The sequence below is a fragment of the Myxocyprinus asiaticus genome, chromosome 14 (assembly GCF_019703515.2).
Source record: "Myxocyprinus asiaticus isolate MX2 ecotype Aquarium Trade chromosome 14, UBuf_Myxa_2, whole genome shotgun sequence".
Lineage (NCBI taxonomy): Eukaryota > Metazoa > Chordata > Actinopteri > Cypriniformes > Catostomidae > Myxocyprinus > Myxocyprinus asiaticus.
Genome location: NC_059357.1, coordinates 26,736,444 through 26,752,352, shown reverse-complemented (window position 1 = coordinate 26,752,352; position 15,909 = coordinate 26,736,444). Strand labels below are relative to the sequence as shown.

General features: G+C 38.2%; 1 protein-coding gene across 1 annotated transcript; it reads right to left on the bottom strand.

Moving 5' to 3' along the window:
* Positions 1-1,397: 1,397 nt before the first annotated feature.
* On the bottom strand, positions 1,398-15,816 carry LOC127451689 (reticulophagy regulator 3-like). Its single transcript, XM_051716566.1, has 9 exons — positions 15,206-15,816; positions 10,106-10,212; positions 8,688-8,718; positions 8,454-8,580; positions 8,154-8,238; positions 7,933-8,070; positions 6,635-6,714; positions 6,322-6,454; positions 1,398-5,173 (listed from the first exon to the last, which is right to left on the bottom strand). The coding sequence occupies exons 1-9, from the start codon at positions 15,454-15,456 to the stop codon at positions 4,596-4,598; spliced, it is 1,530 nt and encodes a 509-aa protein (XP_051572526.1). The 5' UTR covers positions 15,457-15,816; the 3' UTR covers positions 1,398-4,595.
* Between the last annotated feature and the right edge of the window lie 93 nt (positions 15,817-15,909).

The following is a 15,909-nucleotide window of genomic DNA, read 5'->3' as shown; positions in this document are numbered from 1 at the left end:
CGAGTTGTCTGTAAATGGCTTTGATTTACTTAGTTCCCCCTATAACAACAAATGTATTTCAAATATTTCAATCCATGCACAGCATTTCTCCTTGAGGAAAATTATTTTGGAATGCCCAAATACCTGACATTGATTGGAAAAAAGCTTGGTTAACTTCTTATAAATTCTGTATTTCCAACGAAGTTAAAGTGCACTTTAAAGTTTTACACAAAATATACCCTTGTAATGCAATATTATCTAAATATATGGACATTGATAAGAAATGTAAATTTTGTTGTGTAAAAGAAGGAAGACTTAATTAATTTATTTTATAATTGTAATATATCCTCAGAATTTTGGTTGAATGTTAGCGCCTACTTATTTGACCCTTGGAAAATTATTTATAGATTATATTTGAAAGATATAATTGGTACCTATTCAAATAAGAAAAAAATATTTGAGTACATAGTAAATGTTAATATTCTGCATGTTTTTTTTTTTTGTTGTTGTTTTTTGGATAATTTTAATTAAGGCGATTGATATTGTATATTTTTGAGTTTAAAGTTTGTCAGTGATAATGTGCATTATGATACTGGATTTGGAATGTATTGTTTGTAAATTTGTTAAAGGAAAATAAATGCATAAAAAAAGTGTTTCCCTTTTTATTTGTTGAATTTGCTGGTTATGAGAACTGCAATATGTATTATGTATTTTTAATTATGTTTTAAGTTAAAAATGACCAAAAATACACTTAAGTACGTAAAACAGCTCAAACATTTTGTCATTACAATTAAATATATACCGTACTTCTGAATTTCTACGTTTAAAATTCAATATGCAAAATACTCTTTACTAATGCTGTAACACTGCTAAAGATACAAAACACATCGTTTAATGTGCCTTTAGAAAAACAGGACAGTAGAATAAGATCTAGTTGCAGGCATTTTCTTTCATTTCTTTTGTAGATATTAAATATGGCATGAATAAATATTTTTATTACATTTTCTGGTTAATATTATACTGGTGAAACTTTGTACATAAATCACCTCTACTTTTTATAATATTTAGAATTTAATTAAATCTCTTAATTCATGAAAAAAAAAAAGGAAAAAACAAACATTGGACAAATTTGCAGTAGTATAGTAAAAGTATAGTAGATGGTCCACATTTTTACATTAAGTTTTGTTTTATTATTGTATGTGTATTGTTCATGGAGCTGTCCACCACTGCTTGCTTGGCTATACAGTTTTGGAAGACTTTGTTTTAATAATAACAATTAAATTTTAATTTGTTGACGAGAAAGATTATTTTAAGTAAATAGGCAAAAATGCATAGAGTTGCAATGCATACACTTATTGAACATAAAAGCAAAACTACTGAATAACTAATAAAAAAGAACACACTTCTTAAAGAATACATTCATTCATATCTGTTTATTGTCTTGCACATCAAAAGTAAAAAAAAAAAAAAAAACTATGTGAGAATTGAAGAGGAAAATACTTCTGTACAGGAAAGAAAGAAATCACTGACATTGCAGAATCCAGCTTTAGAAAGACTCCTGTAAAAATGTTCACACAAAGAGAGAGAAAAAACAGTGATTCTGTATTTTCAGCCTCAAAATTGCAAACAGCTAACTGATTTATATGTAAATCACTGACATCAATACAAAATCAATAGATGACACGGGGTGTAATTGTTTTCTATGTAAAAACCATCACTTCATTCTCCCATTTGAATTGCTGGTGAGGCTTCTTTAAATTGACCACAAAAAGGTGAATAGACAGGATAAAATGGGCAGAGCATGTTTAAATTGTATGGTAATCACTTCGACACACTCACAAAAAAAAAAAAAAAAAAAAAAAAGAGTATTTACTGCTCATTTTTTGCGTGTATTTTTCCCCCAAAAGATGGATGGACAATTTATGATCAATCAAGTATCATTAAAAAACATGTGTTTGGACAAATGTCTAAATTGCCATTATCAACTCAACAGAACAAAAGAGTGTCTTATTAACAAAGCATTAATAACAATGATTAAAAAAAAAAAAAAAAAAAATGAAAGTAAAAGGGGGAAATTCAAAGTCTCTAAACTCACTATTATCACATTTTATATATGGATAAAATTAAATACCTAAAAAAAAAAAGAGCAAACCTTTGTAATCACAGAAATCCAAACAAATCATCAGCAATTCAAATCTTAGGGCTTCCAAACAAGCAAAAAAAAAAAAAAAAAAAAAGACAGAAAATGAAGAGTTGAGTAAAATCAGAGCAAAGTAGCAAAATAATAGCTCTAATAAGAGCACTGTACTGTTCTAACCTGACTCAAGTTGGATGGATAAATTAAGACTTGGGTTTGAGATGTAAGTCACAACATGAATTGACAGACTGAATACAACAATTCTCAGCATCACTGTTGATTAGAAAGATAAAATGCCTCCTTATGTTTCCTGAATGCTCCATTACTTTAAGTTAAAAATGCTGACTGACTAATTCAGCCTATATAAGTCTTATAAAGATAAAACCAAATCATATACTTGCATTCCTTGCATTTTCAATGGTGGAAAATAGAAATGATTTGATTGATTTTTGGTAACAGAACATATTTTTATTGGTGCACTAGCCTTTTGCACTCCCCAAATAAGCTTCCAAATTTCCAGCAGACACTATAAAAATAAATAAAAAAAACTCAAAGCCAGCAATGAAAACTCTCATCAGCATTGGGTCAGCAATAGAAAAAGTGTACACTAATTGGACTTATAGTCTGGACTAATGGTCCAAAGTGCAAACTAAAAAGGTTAAGAATCTACTAAATTCCAACTAATTATTTTTTCACACCACAAAAATCATAATCTTGGTGAGGAAGAAATGTAGAGTTTTTATTCCTTTATGCTTTAGTACAGATTTCTAGATGCTGTTAAACTGTAAATCTCATACCAGATCAGTTGAAAGATTTCTACTGCAGAGGAGATTTTCAGTTTGCCAGCTTCTACCTGTATAAAAGTTTCTGTATAAAATCAAAATGGTTAAAGGAGGCTGTGTACGGTGGCAGTTACAGCCAAACGGCTTGTTTGAGGTATAATCATTAAAGACTAAGTCAATTTATCGTGCTAAAATGATCCAAATGATCATTATAGATAGGCTGGCAAGCAAGGTCTGACTGACATGTTGCACTTTTTTTTCCCTCTCATAAACAAAAAACACTGAAGAACAAATTTATTTGAAAAACAGTATGCTGTAAAGTTATCCTGGTTAAAAAAAAAATACACCTGTTGTTACATTTTGAATTGTAGTGAGTGAATATTCTTCATTGAAGTGAGCCTAATGTCTGATGTATAAAACTAGGAGAGGTCTTGACTTTATGTAAAGGTTTTAAAATCATGTTGAGCTTAAAATTGCAAAGTTTTATATTTATATATATTTATTTATTCAGTATTTATACTCTGTATAATTCCAAAATTAATGGAATTTGCATTTCACTGCCATTAGATAAAACGGATGAAAAATGGGCAGAATTAGCATTTAAAGAAATAAATGGAAAAAAGGAAAAATATATAGCATAGCAAAATAACATGACTGCTGATTATTACACTTTTGACTACTGACTGTCACAAAAGCTCACAACTATAAGTCTGAATAATAAATAACAGTCTTAATGAGATCAGGCTGTGGCCTTAATATGTCACTATTACTTTAGCAGACTCCCTTGCTCTGCAATGTCTTGACCTCTTACAGTCTTTCTTTTAATGACTTCATATTTGTATGCATTTATAGTCCAGACCAGCATCGATGGTGGAATGACTGATTTGGTCCCTTGATATGTTAATTATCCAAGACACAACCAATACTGCCTGTATGAAACATAAAGCTTCAGATGCCAAAGATCTATAAGACTAGATTCATTTAGTTTGGGATGTGTTTATAAAGTCAGGTGTTTGTTTTGCTGGTTTTAAGTAGTTAGAGATTTCTGATCATTGTAATGTGTCTATAATTGTTTTTCTATTGCTTAGCCTACAAAATAAATCAGAGTCTTTTGCATACAAGACTCACTCACACCCATAAATCACACACAAACATATGAGAGGACATGGAAGCTCACGGAGCATAAACCAAGACAAGACTAAAAACAGGATTACTTCACAGTGGTATCAACTGCAGCCAGTGGAGGAATCCTGGCAAGTGTAACCTAAAGCCTAGGATATGCTTCGTTTTTTCACCTGGAATTACATCTCTTTGACCGTGAGCACATAAAAATTTGTTTGACACATGCACTATGATATTCAGTGCAGTCAATTCCAGACATATGTGCAGACAAAATGCACAATGCTAATGACAACATTTTCATCATGTGCACTGTGCCTGAGATGCAGCAGCAAACGAAAAATTGAAGCATACTTTCGACTTAATATTACATTAACAGTGCAAAACAAATACACTCTTTTTACTTTACATAATCAAACAAACGAAAAATCTAAAGCATTTCTGTAGACATTCAATCAAACACTGCAAACTTCTACACAGATCAAGGTGTGCGGGACAAGTAGATATACGAGGAGAAAATAGACAGAGGGAGGATATGTAAAGTTGGTGTGTATCGCACACACACAAACACACATGGCTCACTGTGGTTTCCCCAGCAAGTTGGACAGGAAACTGGATCCCTGGGTTCTGTTCTGGACACCCTGACCCCCTCCTCTAGCACCCGCCCCTCCAAATGGATCCAACTGGTTTAGCTCCGACTGATCCAACATCTCAAAATCCTCTCCATCAAAGTCCAGGTCTGTGTCCAGCTCAGAGCTCGACTGCTTCCTGTATCCCCTCGGAGGTCCTGCCCGTGGGCCGCTCTCTCTCCGAGGACCTTGGGGTGGGCGAGGCTGCATGGCGCCAGCTATTGCAGCCTGAATCATGTTGCTGGCAATGACCCCTGCCAGGTTACTAGTGAGGTCAGAGGTAGTATTTAATGAGCCCAGGGACAGCTCAAGGTCGAGGTCTTCTTGATCAGAGTCCATCTGGGTGTCCAGGTCCAGCAGGGCAGAGGTAGAACCACGAGGGCCGGAGAAGGTGGCTGAGTTCAGGCTGGGAAGCCCGATGCTGGCATCATCATCATCCTCCATCAGGGTGGCGTCTGGGTTGATGGAGGGGAAGTCTGGAAGCCCACAGGCAAATGATTCCTCTGGATCACTATGCCTGTCCAGATCTATGAAAAAAACTTAAATTCATTAGGATATTTCAGCATAAAATGACACATGCAGCGAATGAGAAGTGAGAGAGAGTAGAAAACTCAAAAGTATGCGGACACCCCCTTTTAATTATTGAGTTTGGCCTAGGCGCCTTTATATGCAGTGAAGGCAAATCTTGATGCTACAGCATACTAGCTGTAAATCTAGACAATTGTGTGATTCTAATTTTCTGGCAACAGTTTGGGGAGACCACTTTTCTCTTCCAGCATGACGATGTCCCTGTGCACAGATCTTGACTGGCCATCACAAAGCCCAGACCTGAACCCCACTGATCACTTTTAGGATGAATTTGAACATTGACTGAGAGCCAAAACCAATCACCCAACATCAGCACCTGACCTCACTAGCTGCTTTTCCAACACTGGGTCAGTGCAAGCCAGGGCTATCACCGGTTAGCCAGGGCCAATAGCCTTGGACCTCGAACCGATCTGCATTCCCACCATCGGGCAATAGCCCCGCAGTGTTGCCCTAAAACCCACACTTAATATTCCGTCCTGGTACCAACGTCAAACATCCCTCCCATTTCACAAGCAAGAGGGAAACTCAAGTTGAGGTATCAGACTCTGGAGACTAGCTAGCCCTGATTTCTTCTACTGACCAGTACTGACGATTCTCCAGTCTCCATTGATCTGTTAAGGGAAGCTGGTAGCTAGATATGAAGAATTGGGAAATGGGTATCTTGGTGTTGACCCTCTGACCTGATTCAGCAAAACTCAGCCTTTGACACTGACCCCACCTCAATCCCCAGTTGGCCTTCCTTGACCCAAGGGTAGTTGGCAGGCCAGGGCGCTTGGCCGTTGGCCCCGATGAAGCCCAGAGGTGGGATGAAGTTACAGTAGGAACGCAACTTGCCCTGGCATGCACTAGCATGCCATTTGGCCCGATAGTGCAAACGCGGCTACTGACGCTCTTGTGTCTGAATGGGACAGCCCAACAGCTATGTTCCAATACACTGTGATAATCCTTCTCAGTTGAACGGAAGCTGTTAGGGAGAACAGGTTTAATTAAATGCTCAACAAGCAGAACATATAGGTGTGGTGCTTAGGTGTCCACATACTTTTGAATTCAGTGTAGTTTATTTCCAAATATGCCTGAGATGTCTTACCCTCTGAGCCCTCAGTGAGGGGGGTTTGACCTCTGGAGAGGTTAAAGGTGCCATTATCCATGTATGATACCTCTACATCTGAATGCTCGGAGTCAGTCATTGCCAGTTCCTTAGCAACCGTTGCTTCATCAAACTAAATGTGCAGAATATTTATAGTAGTGTGAGCATCCTGCATGATGCACTGGATTAGAAAACAATGAGATCTCCTATTCTACGGTCTTTACGAATAAAACCCCTACAGATCCCTTAAAACTCCAGCAGCTGTTCTAAACCCTCATGTTATAAATACCCCTGAACATAACAATGGGCTCACCATTGGGCAGAAAGCAGCCAGCTCTTCTTCACTGTCACTGCCTTCATCCAAGGTCCCACTTCTGATGGATTTACGGAGAACTACACGCGCACGCGCACACACACACACACGCACACGCACACACACACACACACACACACACACACACACACACACACACACGCATGCACGCATGCACAGAGAGAGAGTCAAAGGTTAATATGGTTGATATGGTTTGTTGAATGTTCGGTACAATCTTTGTGAGAGTGAATAAAAGCTGCACAGAAGGGTTCAAAGGTTTGAGAACACTAGTGAAAATTCATTATTTTCTAACCTAATTCCTTTTTTTCATTACAAATTACTCTCACTGAGCACTTTATTAGGAACAACTGTACACCTACTTAATCATGTGATTATCTAATCGGCCAATTGTGTGGCAGCAGTGCAATGCATAAAATCATTCAGATACGGGTCAGGAGCTTCAGTTAATGTTCACATTAACCATCAGAATGGGGAAAAAATGTGATCAGTGATTTCGACCGTGGCATGATTGTTGGTGCCAGATGGGCTGGTTTGACTATTTCTGTAACTGCTTCTAATCTCCTGGGATTTTCACGCACAACAGCCTCTAGATTTGACTCCTTGTTGAGAGAGGTCAACGGAGAATGGCCAGACTGTTTGAAGCTGACAGAAAGGTTATGGTAACTAAGATAAACCCTCTGTACAATTGTAGTGAGCAGAATAGCATCTCAGAATGCACAACACATCGAACCTTGAGGCGGATGGGCTACAACAGCAGAAGACCCAATGGGAACTTTATTAGGACCGTAGTTTTCATAATTAAGTGCTCAGTGAGTGTATATCTTTCATTAGTGAACTAGAAATAGTGCAGAAACTTTAGTGTAGAAATACAGTATTTCTTCATATTACATCATTTACAAATATAAATAAATTTTTTCTTCATTCTAAAACTTTGTTTATTTCCAAGTTTAAATAAAAAATAAACAACACCCCCCCCAGATTTTCAATGTAGCCTCAGACTTTTGTTCCCCACTAAACATGTAATGTAAAACATGTAATGTAAATAATCAAGCCATGAGAATTATTATAGTTGAGATACAATTCTGTTTTGGTTTTTTTTCCCACATGTCTGATCCTGAACAAGTTTGCTTTAAAAGACACGAAAACAATCTAGCCCTGGACGAAATACAGAATCCTGATGATCTTAATCCTTAACAAAAACACACAGCTAAACATAGAAGTGACATTAACATACCCTTTGTTTTATAGACAGTTTACTGGACTCAAACTGTACTTACACTGGTTTTCTATGGGCTTTGACATCATGTATCCTTTGACGCTGAAGTCCAGCCACTGCAGGGCTGGCTCCAACTTCAAACATGCACGCTGCCACAACCGATAATACAATACCAATGGGCACAGCAACACACCCAACACTGAGAGAGAGAGAGAAAGGGAGGTTAAATATTCAGTTGTTTAGACACTAATGAGTAAGCCTTGAAGGATTTCTGTTACTCACAAGTCACGTATGAGAGCACCAATCCAGGGATGTAGCGCCCCACCATGGCCAGTAAGGTGAACAAGCCACAAACCAGCATACAAAACTGCAAAACAAAACAATGACAAATTTTTTTTTTTTCCCCTTTTCAAATGTAAACCAAATGGCTTAATATCCTATATTCACAATATCTCTCATAAGGAAAACATAATTGCCATAATTATTACAGGTCTGATAACAGTATTATGAAACTAAAAAAAGTTATTGCAGATGTGATTTTGACAGTGCTTCAGGTTTGAACGGTTCTGAGAATAATCTCACCTTCCCTGGATTTTGCTGTTTCAACTGCACAATGTCTGCAACACAGGAAGACCCAGTGACCCACACTTCAGCAATGTGGTGGCATAATTCAGGCACACTCAAAGTGCCAGGCTGCACCAGCCCCCAGCTGACAGCCAATCAAAAAAAGAGCAGTATTAATAAATTTACTTTCTGTCTGAGGAAGACTGAAACTTCTGATTACTCAAACAACCTAACAAATACACATGACATTACCTTTCATTCTCACTCTCCTCTTGTTTTTTAACTGTAAAAGGTCAAAACAAGACAACATTAAAGAAAATGTGTAAGTCCAGAATAATATGAGAAAACCTAATGGACAAAAAACAAAAAAGTCAGCTAAACATCAGGGTAAGAGGTCACAGGATATAGAATGCAGCAGAGAGAAATACAGGACAAACCTTGCATTTGTGAGTGCGAGATGTTAAGACTGATTTGTTACTGCTAGTTTATGACCATTTGCTTAGTTAGCTTTTCACTCCAATCACAAAGAGGTGTGTAATGACACCTTTTCAGACAGCAGCATTGATTTTGATTTAGCATTAATTTGTAGACTTTTCTAAAACAAAGTTCATCATTTGCTATTAAGAATTGAACCACTTTTTATATTGGCTCCATTTAGAATATTAGAGTATGTGTAGGTTGATATTGCGCTGGTAGGATTTGTCACTTCAACTGCACAGGAGCTGAATGAATGTGAATGGAGAGAAACAGTGCATGAAACTTGAGTGGGTCAAAGCATGTGTGTTGGAATAGAGACGTTTTAATTACAACCAGTATTTTTAATATATCAAAAACAATGGACAGAAAATCACAACTGAATAAGTAATGGATAATCTACAGTCAGTCAGTCATTATCCCAAATTTAACCCCGAAAAGTGGTCAGGTATCACCCTGAAAGGATTCATTTTGCAATAATAACCGGCTGACTGAAGATTATTCATTATTATTTACACGGCTACTTAACAAAAATCAATTAATTGGACATGAAATAATGATTTCAGTTGATATTACATTATTATGTGAGAAGAAATAGATGCAGTGTCCAGAAACCGCTGAATTCCACTTCCTGTTTGCATCGGAGTTCTGTAAGGTGTTTATATTGAGAAAATTATCCCGCTTATTACAAGACTACTTACCAACTGACATGAAATATTGATTTATGTTGACATTATTTTATTAGCTTAGAGATTGCAGTGATACAAGAACTAGGACAGATGACTCGCAATACCTGGATGAAATACTATTTTATCCATGGCTGTGCAGTCACTATTCAGAAATATCAGAACAATGGATGGCACAATTGATCAATCAGAGTATTCCAGAGAGCCGTGTTATATCTATTTATTACAGTGTTAATATAATTAAATTGTTGTTGACATTAAGCATTTAAAAGAGGCCCACTTTTATTCTGACAAACATTTTTCATTTTCTTATTTTTTTTCCCTTTAAAACTCACCCGTGTTCTAAAAAATCTTTCTCAAATGACAGAATAGTTTAGATTAATAATCGTGATTATAGTTGAGCAATATAATTGTGATTATCATTTCAGCTATTGATGTAGGTAGACAAAAAGACTACACGATGTTAAATAAAGTAATAGTAGTAGTAGTAAACTGAAAGGTCAATTTTACCTTTGATCTTGGGCCAGATATTAATTCTCCAAGTGTCAACACAAACAGCGAGGGCCAGACCTGATGCCAGCAGAAAGAGCAACCTCAAAGTGCTCAGAGCAAAAAACCTGTGACGAGGGAAGCATGATTTTTATTGTTAGTAACATGTACATAAGAGGAACACTGCAGTTTCCATGCTGAGGGAAACAAATGTGCAGTTCATCCTGAAAGTCCACATTGTAAGCTATGTAGTGGACATTGTGATCAATGTCTGTGATGACATCTATTATACAGTCAAATGAAGATCTGCTGAACCTATGAGGACAGAAACTATTGTTCGCAAGTGTTTCCGGCCCCCATCATTTCCTGTGCAAATCTCAGAGGCAGCATGTACTGCATGAGCTGTTGTGCTGCGAGGATGTGATTTTCCACTGTTTCACAGCAGACAAATGCATTTTAGGTGTGTGAAATGGCATATGCATTTTAGGGATAAATAAAGTTCTTACTGAGAGAATCTAACCAGAGCCTAATATCTAAAAGGATATACAGGTGCATCTCAATAAATTAGAATGTCGTGGAAAAGTTCATTTATTTCAGTAATTCAACTCAAATTGTGAAACTCGTGTATTAAATAAATTCAATGCACACAGACTGAAGTAGTTTAAGTCTTTGGTTCTTTTAATTGTGATGATTTTGGCTCACATTTAACAAAAACCCACCAATTCACTATCTCAAAAAATTAGAATATGGTGACATGCCAATCAGCTAATCAACTCAAAACACCTGCAAAGGTTTCCTGAGCCTTCAAAATGGTCTCTCAGTTTGGTTCACTAGGCTACACAATCATGGGGAAGACTGCTGATCTGACAGTTGTCCAGAAGACAATCATTGACACCCTTCACAAGGAGGGTAAGCCACAAACATTCATTGCCAAAGAAGCTGGCTGTTCACAGAGTGCTGTATCCAAGCATGTTAACAGAAAGTTGAGTGGAAGGAAAAAGTGTGGAAGAAAAAGATGCACAACCAACCGAGAGAACCGCAGCCTTATGAAGATTGTCAAGCAAGATCGATTCAAGAATTTGGACTGAGCACCAAGGAATGGACTGAGGCTGGGGTCAAGGCATCAAGAGCCACCACACACAGACATGTCAAGGAATTTGGCTACAGTTGTCGTATTCCTCTTGTTAAGCCACTCCTGAACCACAGACAACGTCAGAGGTGTCTTACCTGGGCTAAGGAGAAGAACTGGACTGTTGCCCAGTGGTCCAAAGTCCTCTTTTCAGATGAGAGCAAGTTTTGTATTTCATTTGGAAACCAAGGTCCTAGAGTCTGGAGGAAGGGTGGAGAAGCTCATAGCCCAAGTTGCTTGAAGTCCAGTGTTAAGTTTCCACAGTCTGTGATGATTTGGGGTGCAATGTCATCTGCTGGTTTTGGTCCAATGTGTTTTTTGAAAACCAAAGTCACTGCACCCGTTTACCAAGAAATTTTGGAGCACTTCATGCTTCCTTCTGCTGACCAGCTTTTTAAAGATGCTGATTTCATTTTCCAGCAGGATTTGGCACCTGCACACACTGCCAAAAGCACCAAAAGTTGGTTAAATGACCATGGTGTTGGTGTGCTTGACTGGCCAGCAAACTCACCAGACCTGAAACCCATAGAGCATCTATGGGGTATTGTCAAGAGGAAAATGAGAAACAAGAGACCGAAAAATGCAGATGAGCTGAAGGCCACTGTCAAAGAAACCTGGGCTTCCATACCACCTCAGCAGTGCCACAAACTGATCACCTCCATGCCACGCCGAATTGAGGCAGTAATTAAAGCAAAAGGAGCCCCTACCAAGTATTGAGTACATATACAGTAAATGAACATACTTTCCAGAAGGCCAACAATTCACTAAAAATGTTTTTTTAATTGGTCTTATGATGTATTCTAATTTTTTGAGATAGTGAATTGGTGGGTTTTTGTTAAATGTGAGCCAAAATCATCACAATTAAAAGAACCAAAGACTTAAACTACTTCAGTCTGTGTGCACTGAATTTATTTAATACACGAGTTTCACAATTTGAGTTGAATTACTGAAATAAATGAACTTTTCCACGACATTCTAATTTATTGAGATGCACCTGTATATCTAGTCTAATGAACGCAAGAATCAACCAAAACACAGTTTTCAGCATACTGCCTAATCCATGTGACTTGTCCTACTGACTAAAAAACGATAACGCTTTAGAATCAAGCATAGACTACTCCATCTATTCTCTCATAATAATAATAACTGGATTTAGTATCCACCTCCCAAGATAAATGGAAGGAAAGGAAGGAAACACCATGAAATGTGCTCCTCTGCTGCTCGCTGAGGCAAATAAAAGGAGATAATAAGATCAGGGGGAATATTTCTCTGATGGAGAGGGTGACTGCATTAAGTGAATGAAGACTGCATGCCTGAACAGAAAAGGAGAGAGACCCATTCAACCTACAACAATTCTGTCTTCTCAGTAGCCTACATCTTTCCTCCCAGTTGTATTCTTGACATTTTTCTACTTCTTCATGCATGTTCTCGTGCCCTCTCTCTTCAGCCATTAAGCTTTTCCAGACTTACTGAGTGTGCCTACAGTAACACGTTCAAGTTATGGATATCCCATTTGTGTACCAAAAGTATGTGGGCTCAAGGGTAAGGCAGGCCTAAGTTAAGTTAAGGGATAGTTCACCCAAAAATGGAAATTCTCTCATCATTTATTTATTTTTTCAAGATCTTTATTGTCATCTGTGCTTTTTTGCACAATGAAATTCTTATTTTGTAAACTCCTCTCAAAAAACAGGGGTAACAGGGCATAGCACAAACAACAACAATGTAATAAAATAAAAAGCAATATAGTATAAAAATATGCACAATAAAAGCAATACCTAACTTTAAAAAGAGATAGATATAAATATGAAAAGAGATGCAGTGTAGGTACTGATAAAGTGACCAGCAGTGTTAAAGTGTCAGTGACTATCATTACATTATGAAATGTGTGTATAATAGTCCAGTTGGTAAAGTGCAGAGTGTAGTTTAGCAGGGGGTGGTCTTATCCTGATAGCACCGGTGGAAGTGGTAGTGGATGGCGACTATTGATCATCCTGATGGCCTGGGAATATAAGCTGTCCCGGAGTCTGGAATTTCTGGCTGCAGCATTTCGGTACCGCTTGCCAGACTTCATGAGGGTGAAGAATTTATGGGCAGGATGGGTGGGATCACTGGTAACATTAATAGCCCATTTGAACATTATTTTATTGTAGATGTCCTGAAGTGAGGGGAGATTCATCCCTGTGATTTTCTGGGCTAACCTTAACACCCTCTGCAATGCCTTCCTGTCTTCTGCTGTTGCCATACCACACAGTTATGCAACAGGTTAACACACTTTCTACAGTACATCTGTAAAAGCTGTTGAGGATTTGTGGTGACATACCAAACTTCCTCAGTCTCCGAAGGAAGTACATCCTCTGATTGGCCTTCTTAACCAACTGCGTTGTGTTATTTGTCCACTTTAATTCCTCAAAGATGTGGACACTGAGGAACTTGTAGCTTTCCACCCTCTCTACCTCAGAGTCTCCAATCATTAGTGGCCGATGGAATTGCTCGCCCCTCCTCATGTCCACAACCATCATCTTAGTCTTGCTGATGTTCAGTGTGAGATTGTTAGCCTCAAACCATGTGACCAATTATGATACCTCTCTCCTGTAGGCCGTCTCATCAATGCCTGTGATAAGACCAATGACTGTGGTGTCATCAGCAAACTTTATGATGAAATTGTTGGGTTGGGCAGCTACACAGTCTTGTGTGAAGATGGTGTACAGCACAGGGCTGAGTACACAGCCTTGAGGTGTGCCTTTGTTCATGATGAACACAGGCACACCTCAAGGCTCATGCCCTCCCAGATGTGTATGACTTTCTTCTGCTGAAAACAAACAAAGTTTTTTAGAAGAATATTTCAGCTCTGTAGGTTCATACAATGCAAGTGAATGGTGACCAGAACTTTGAAGCTCAAAAAAGCACATAAAGGCAGCGTAAAAGTAATACATAAGACTTTAATCCATGTCTCCAGAAGCGATATGATTGGTGTGGGTGATAAACATATCAGTGCTTAAGTCCTTTCTTACTATAAACCTCCACTTTCACATTCTTCTGCTTTTCTTTTTGCTGATTCACATTATTCGTGCATATTGCCACCTACTGGGCAGGGAGGAAAGTTTATAGTAAAAACTGAATTAAATACTTATCTGTTTCTCCCCCACACCTATCATATCGCTTCTGAAGATATAGATTTAACCACCGGAGTCTTATGGATTACTTGTATGCTGCTTTTACATGCTTTTTGAGCTACAAAGTTCTGGTCACCATTCACTTGCATTATATGGACCTACAGAGCTGAAATATTCTTCTACAAATCTTAATTTACGTTCAACAGAAGACAGAAAGTCATACATATCTGGGATGGCATGAGGGTAAGAAAATGATATGATAATTTTTAATTTTTGGGTGTACTATCCCTTTAAGGTATGAACAAAAACAAACATCTATGGCTGCAACAGCCCAACTAACCGGTTTGGGGACAAAGTACATCAGTTGGCACATTAATATGTGCCACACTGTAAATGAAACATGATTAGAAATAACGATTGTAAAGTCTAACTGCATATAAGATACATTTTCATTCAGATCATCATCAATACAGTTCTGTTAATAGTTTTATGAAATGCAATGCACATAGTTCCCTGTTTAACATGCACTGGCAAAAGCAGTCAAACAGGTGGCATATGCTAAACTAAACAGAATTTATTCCATCAATCACAACTCAGTAATTCACAGAAACTCAAGAGTCTTGCACACAAAGCATTGTGTTGACAGTAGCACGAACAACACAGCCAGAGCTCACTGTCTAAATATAGGCACCATCTGTTACTTAGCTTAAATTAAAGGGGCAGCAGTCTGCTACATGCAGACATGCGCCCAAATAAAAGTTAAGGCTTATACAAGATCCTCAAAATGTTAATAAATAATGAAAAAGTTACAGTTTAAAGCAGGTTGTAAACAGAGCCCCAGTAGAGATGAATCCATGGAGATAAAGCTCATCCACTCACCAGAAAATGACGTTGACGGCCGTGTAGAGGAATACACTATGGAAAGGTCTCTCCCACACCAACACAGACTGCATATAGGTGAGCAGGCGCTCGTGCGGTCCTAACCGCTCCATCAGCATTGCTTTCACTGCGCGGAGTTGCTCGTGCCTCTCGCTGGAGCACGAGCCGCCTCTCAGGCCGACGCTCGAGCGCAGCTTCCCCGAGCAACCGCTCCCTTCAGCCGCGTCTTCCGCACCACTGTTATGAGCCATACTTGAGATAAAAAAAATGGGACAGCAAAATGTACAGCAAAAAAGAATAAATATAAAAGCTGAGGCTTAGAGATATGGATGTAAGTATCGGTCGCTGGCTAGCTTAGCACGAAGCCGTTTAAGGCAACACGGTGGTAGGCAGACCTCGTGCGTTCAAGAAGCCGCCACGGTTTATACGGAGCAAAAGTGAAATAAAACCCATTATTGAAGCTAAATGGCTATAGTAACATATTTAACTATCAGCTCCCTTTCTTTCTAATGTTGTCGCCGTGCTACTGTCATATCCAATCGTTGTTTTTGTCCTGTGAACGACAGAAAGTGAGAGCGGAGGACGGGCTTGATCTGGCCAATGGCATCAGGATTATAGTCAACAGCTATTGAATAACAACAGGCACCCACCAGCGACCTCTCTCTTCAAATGCCTCCACAAATTATTCATAAAATGCTATTAAA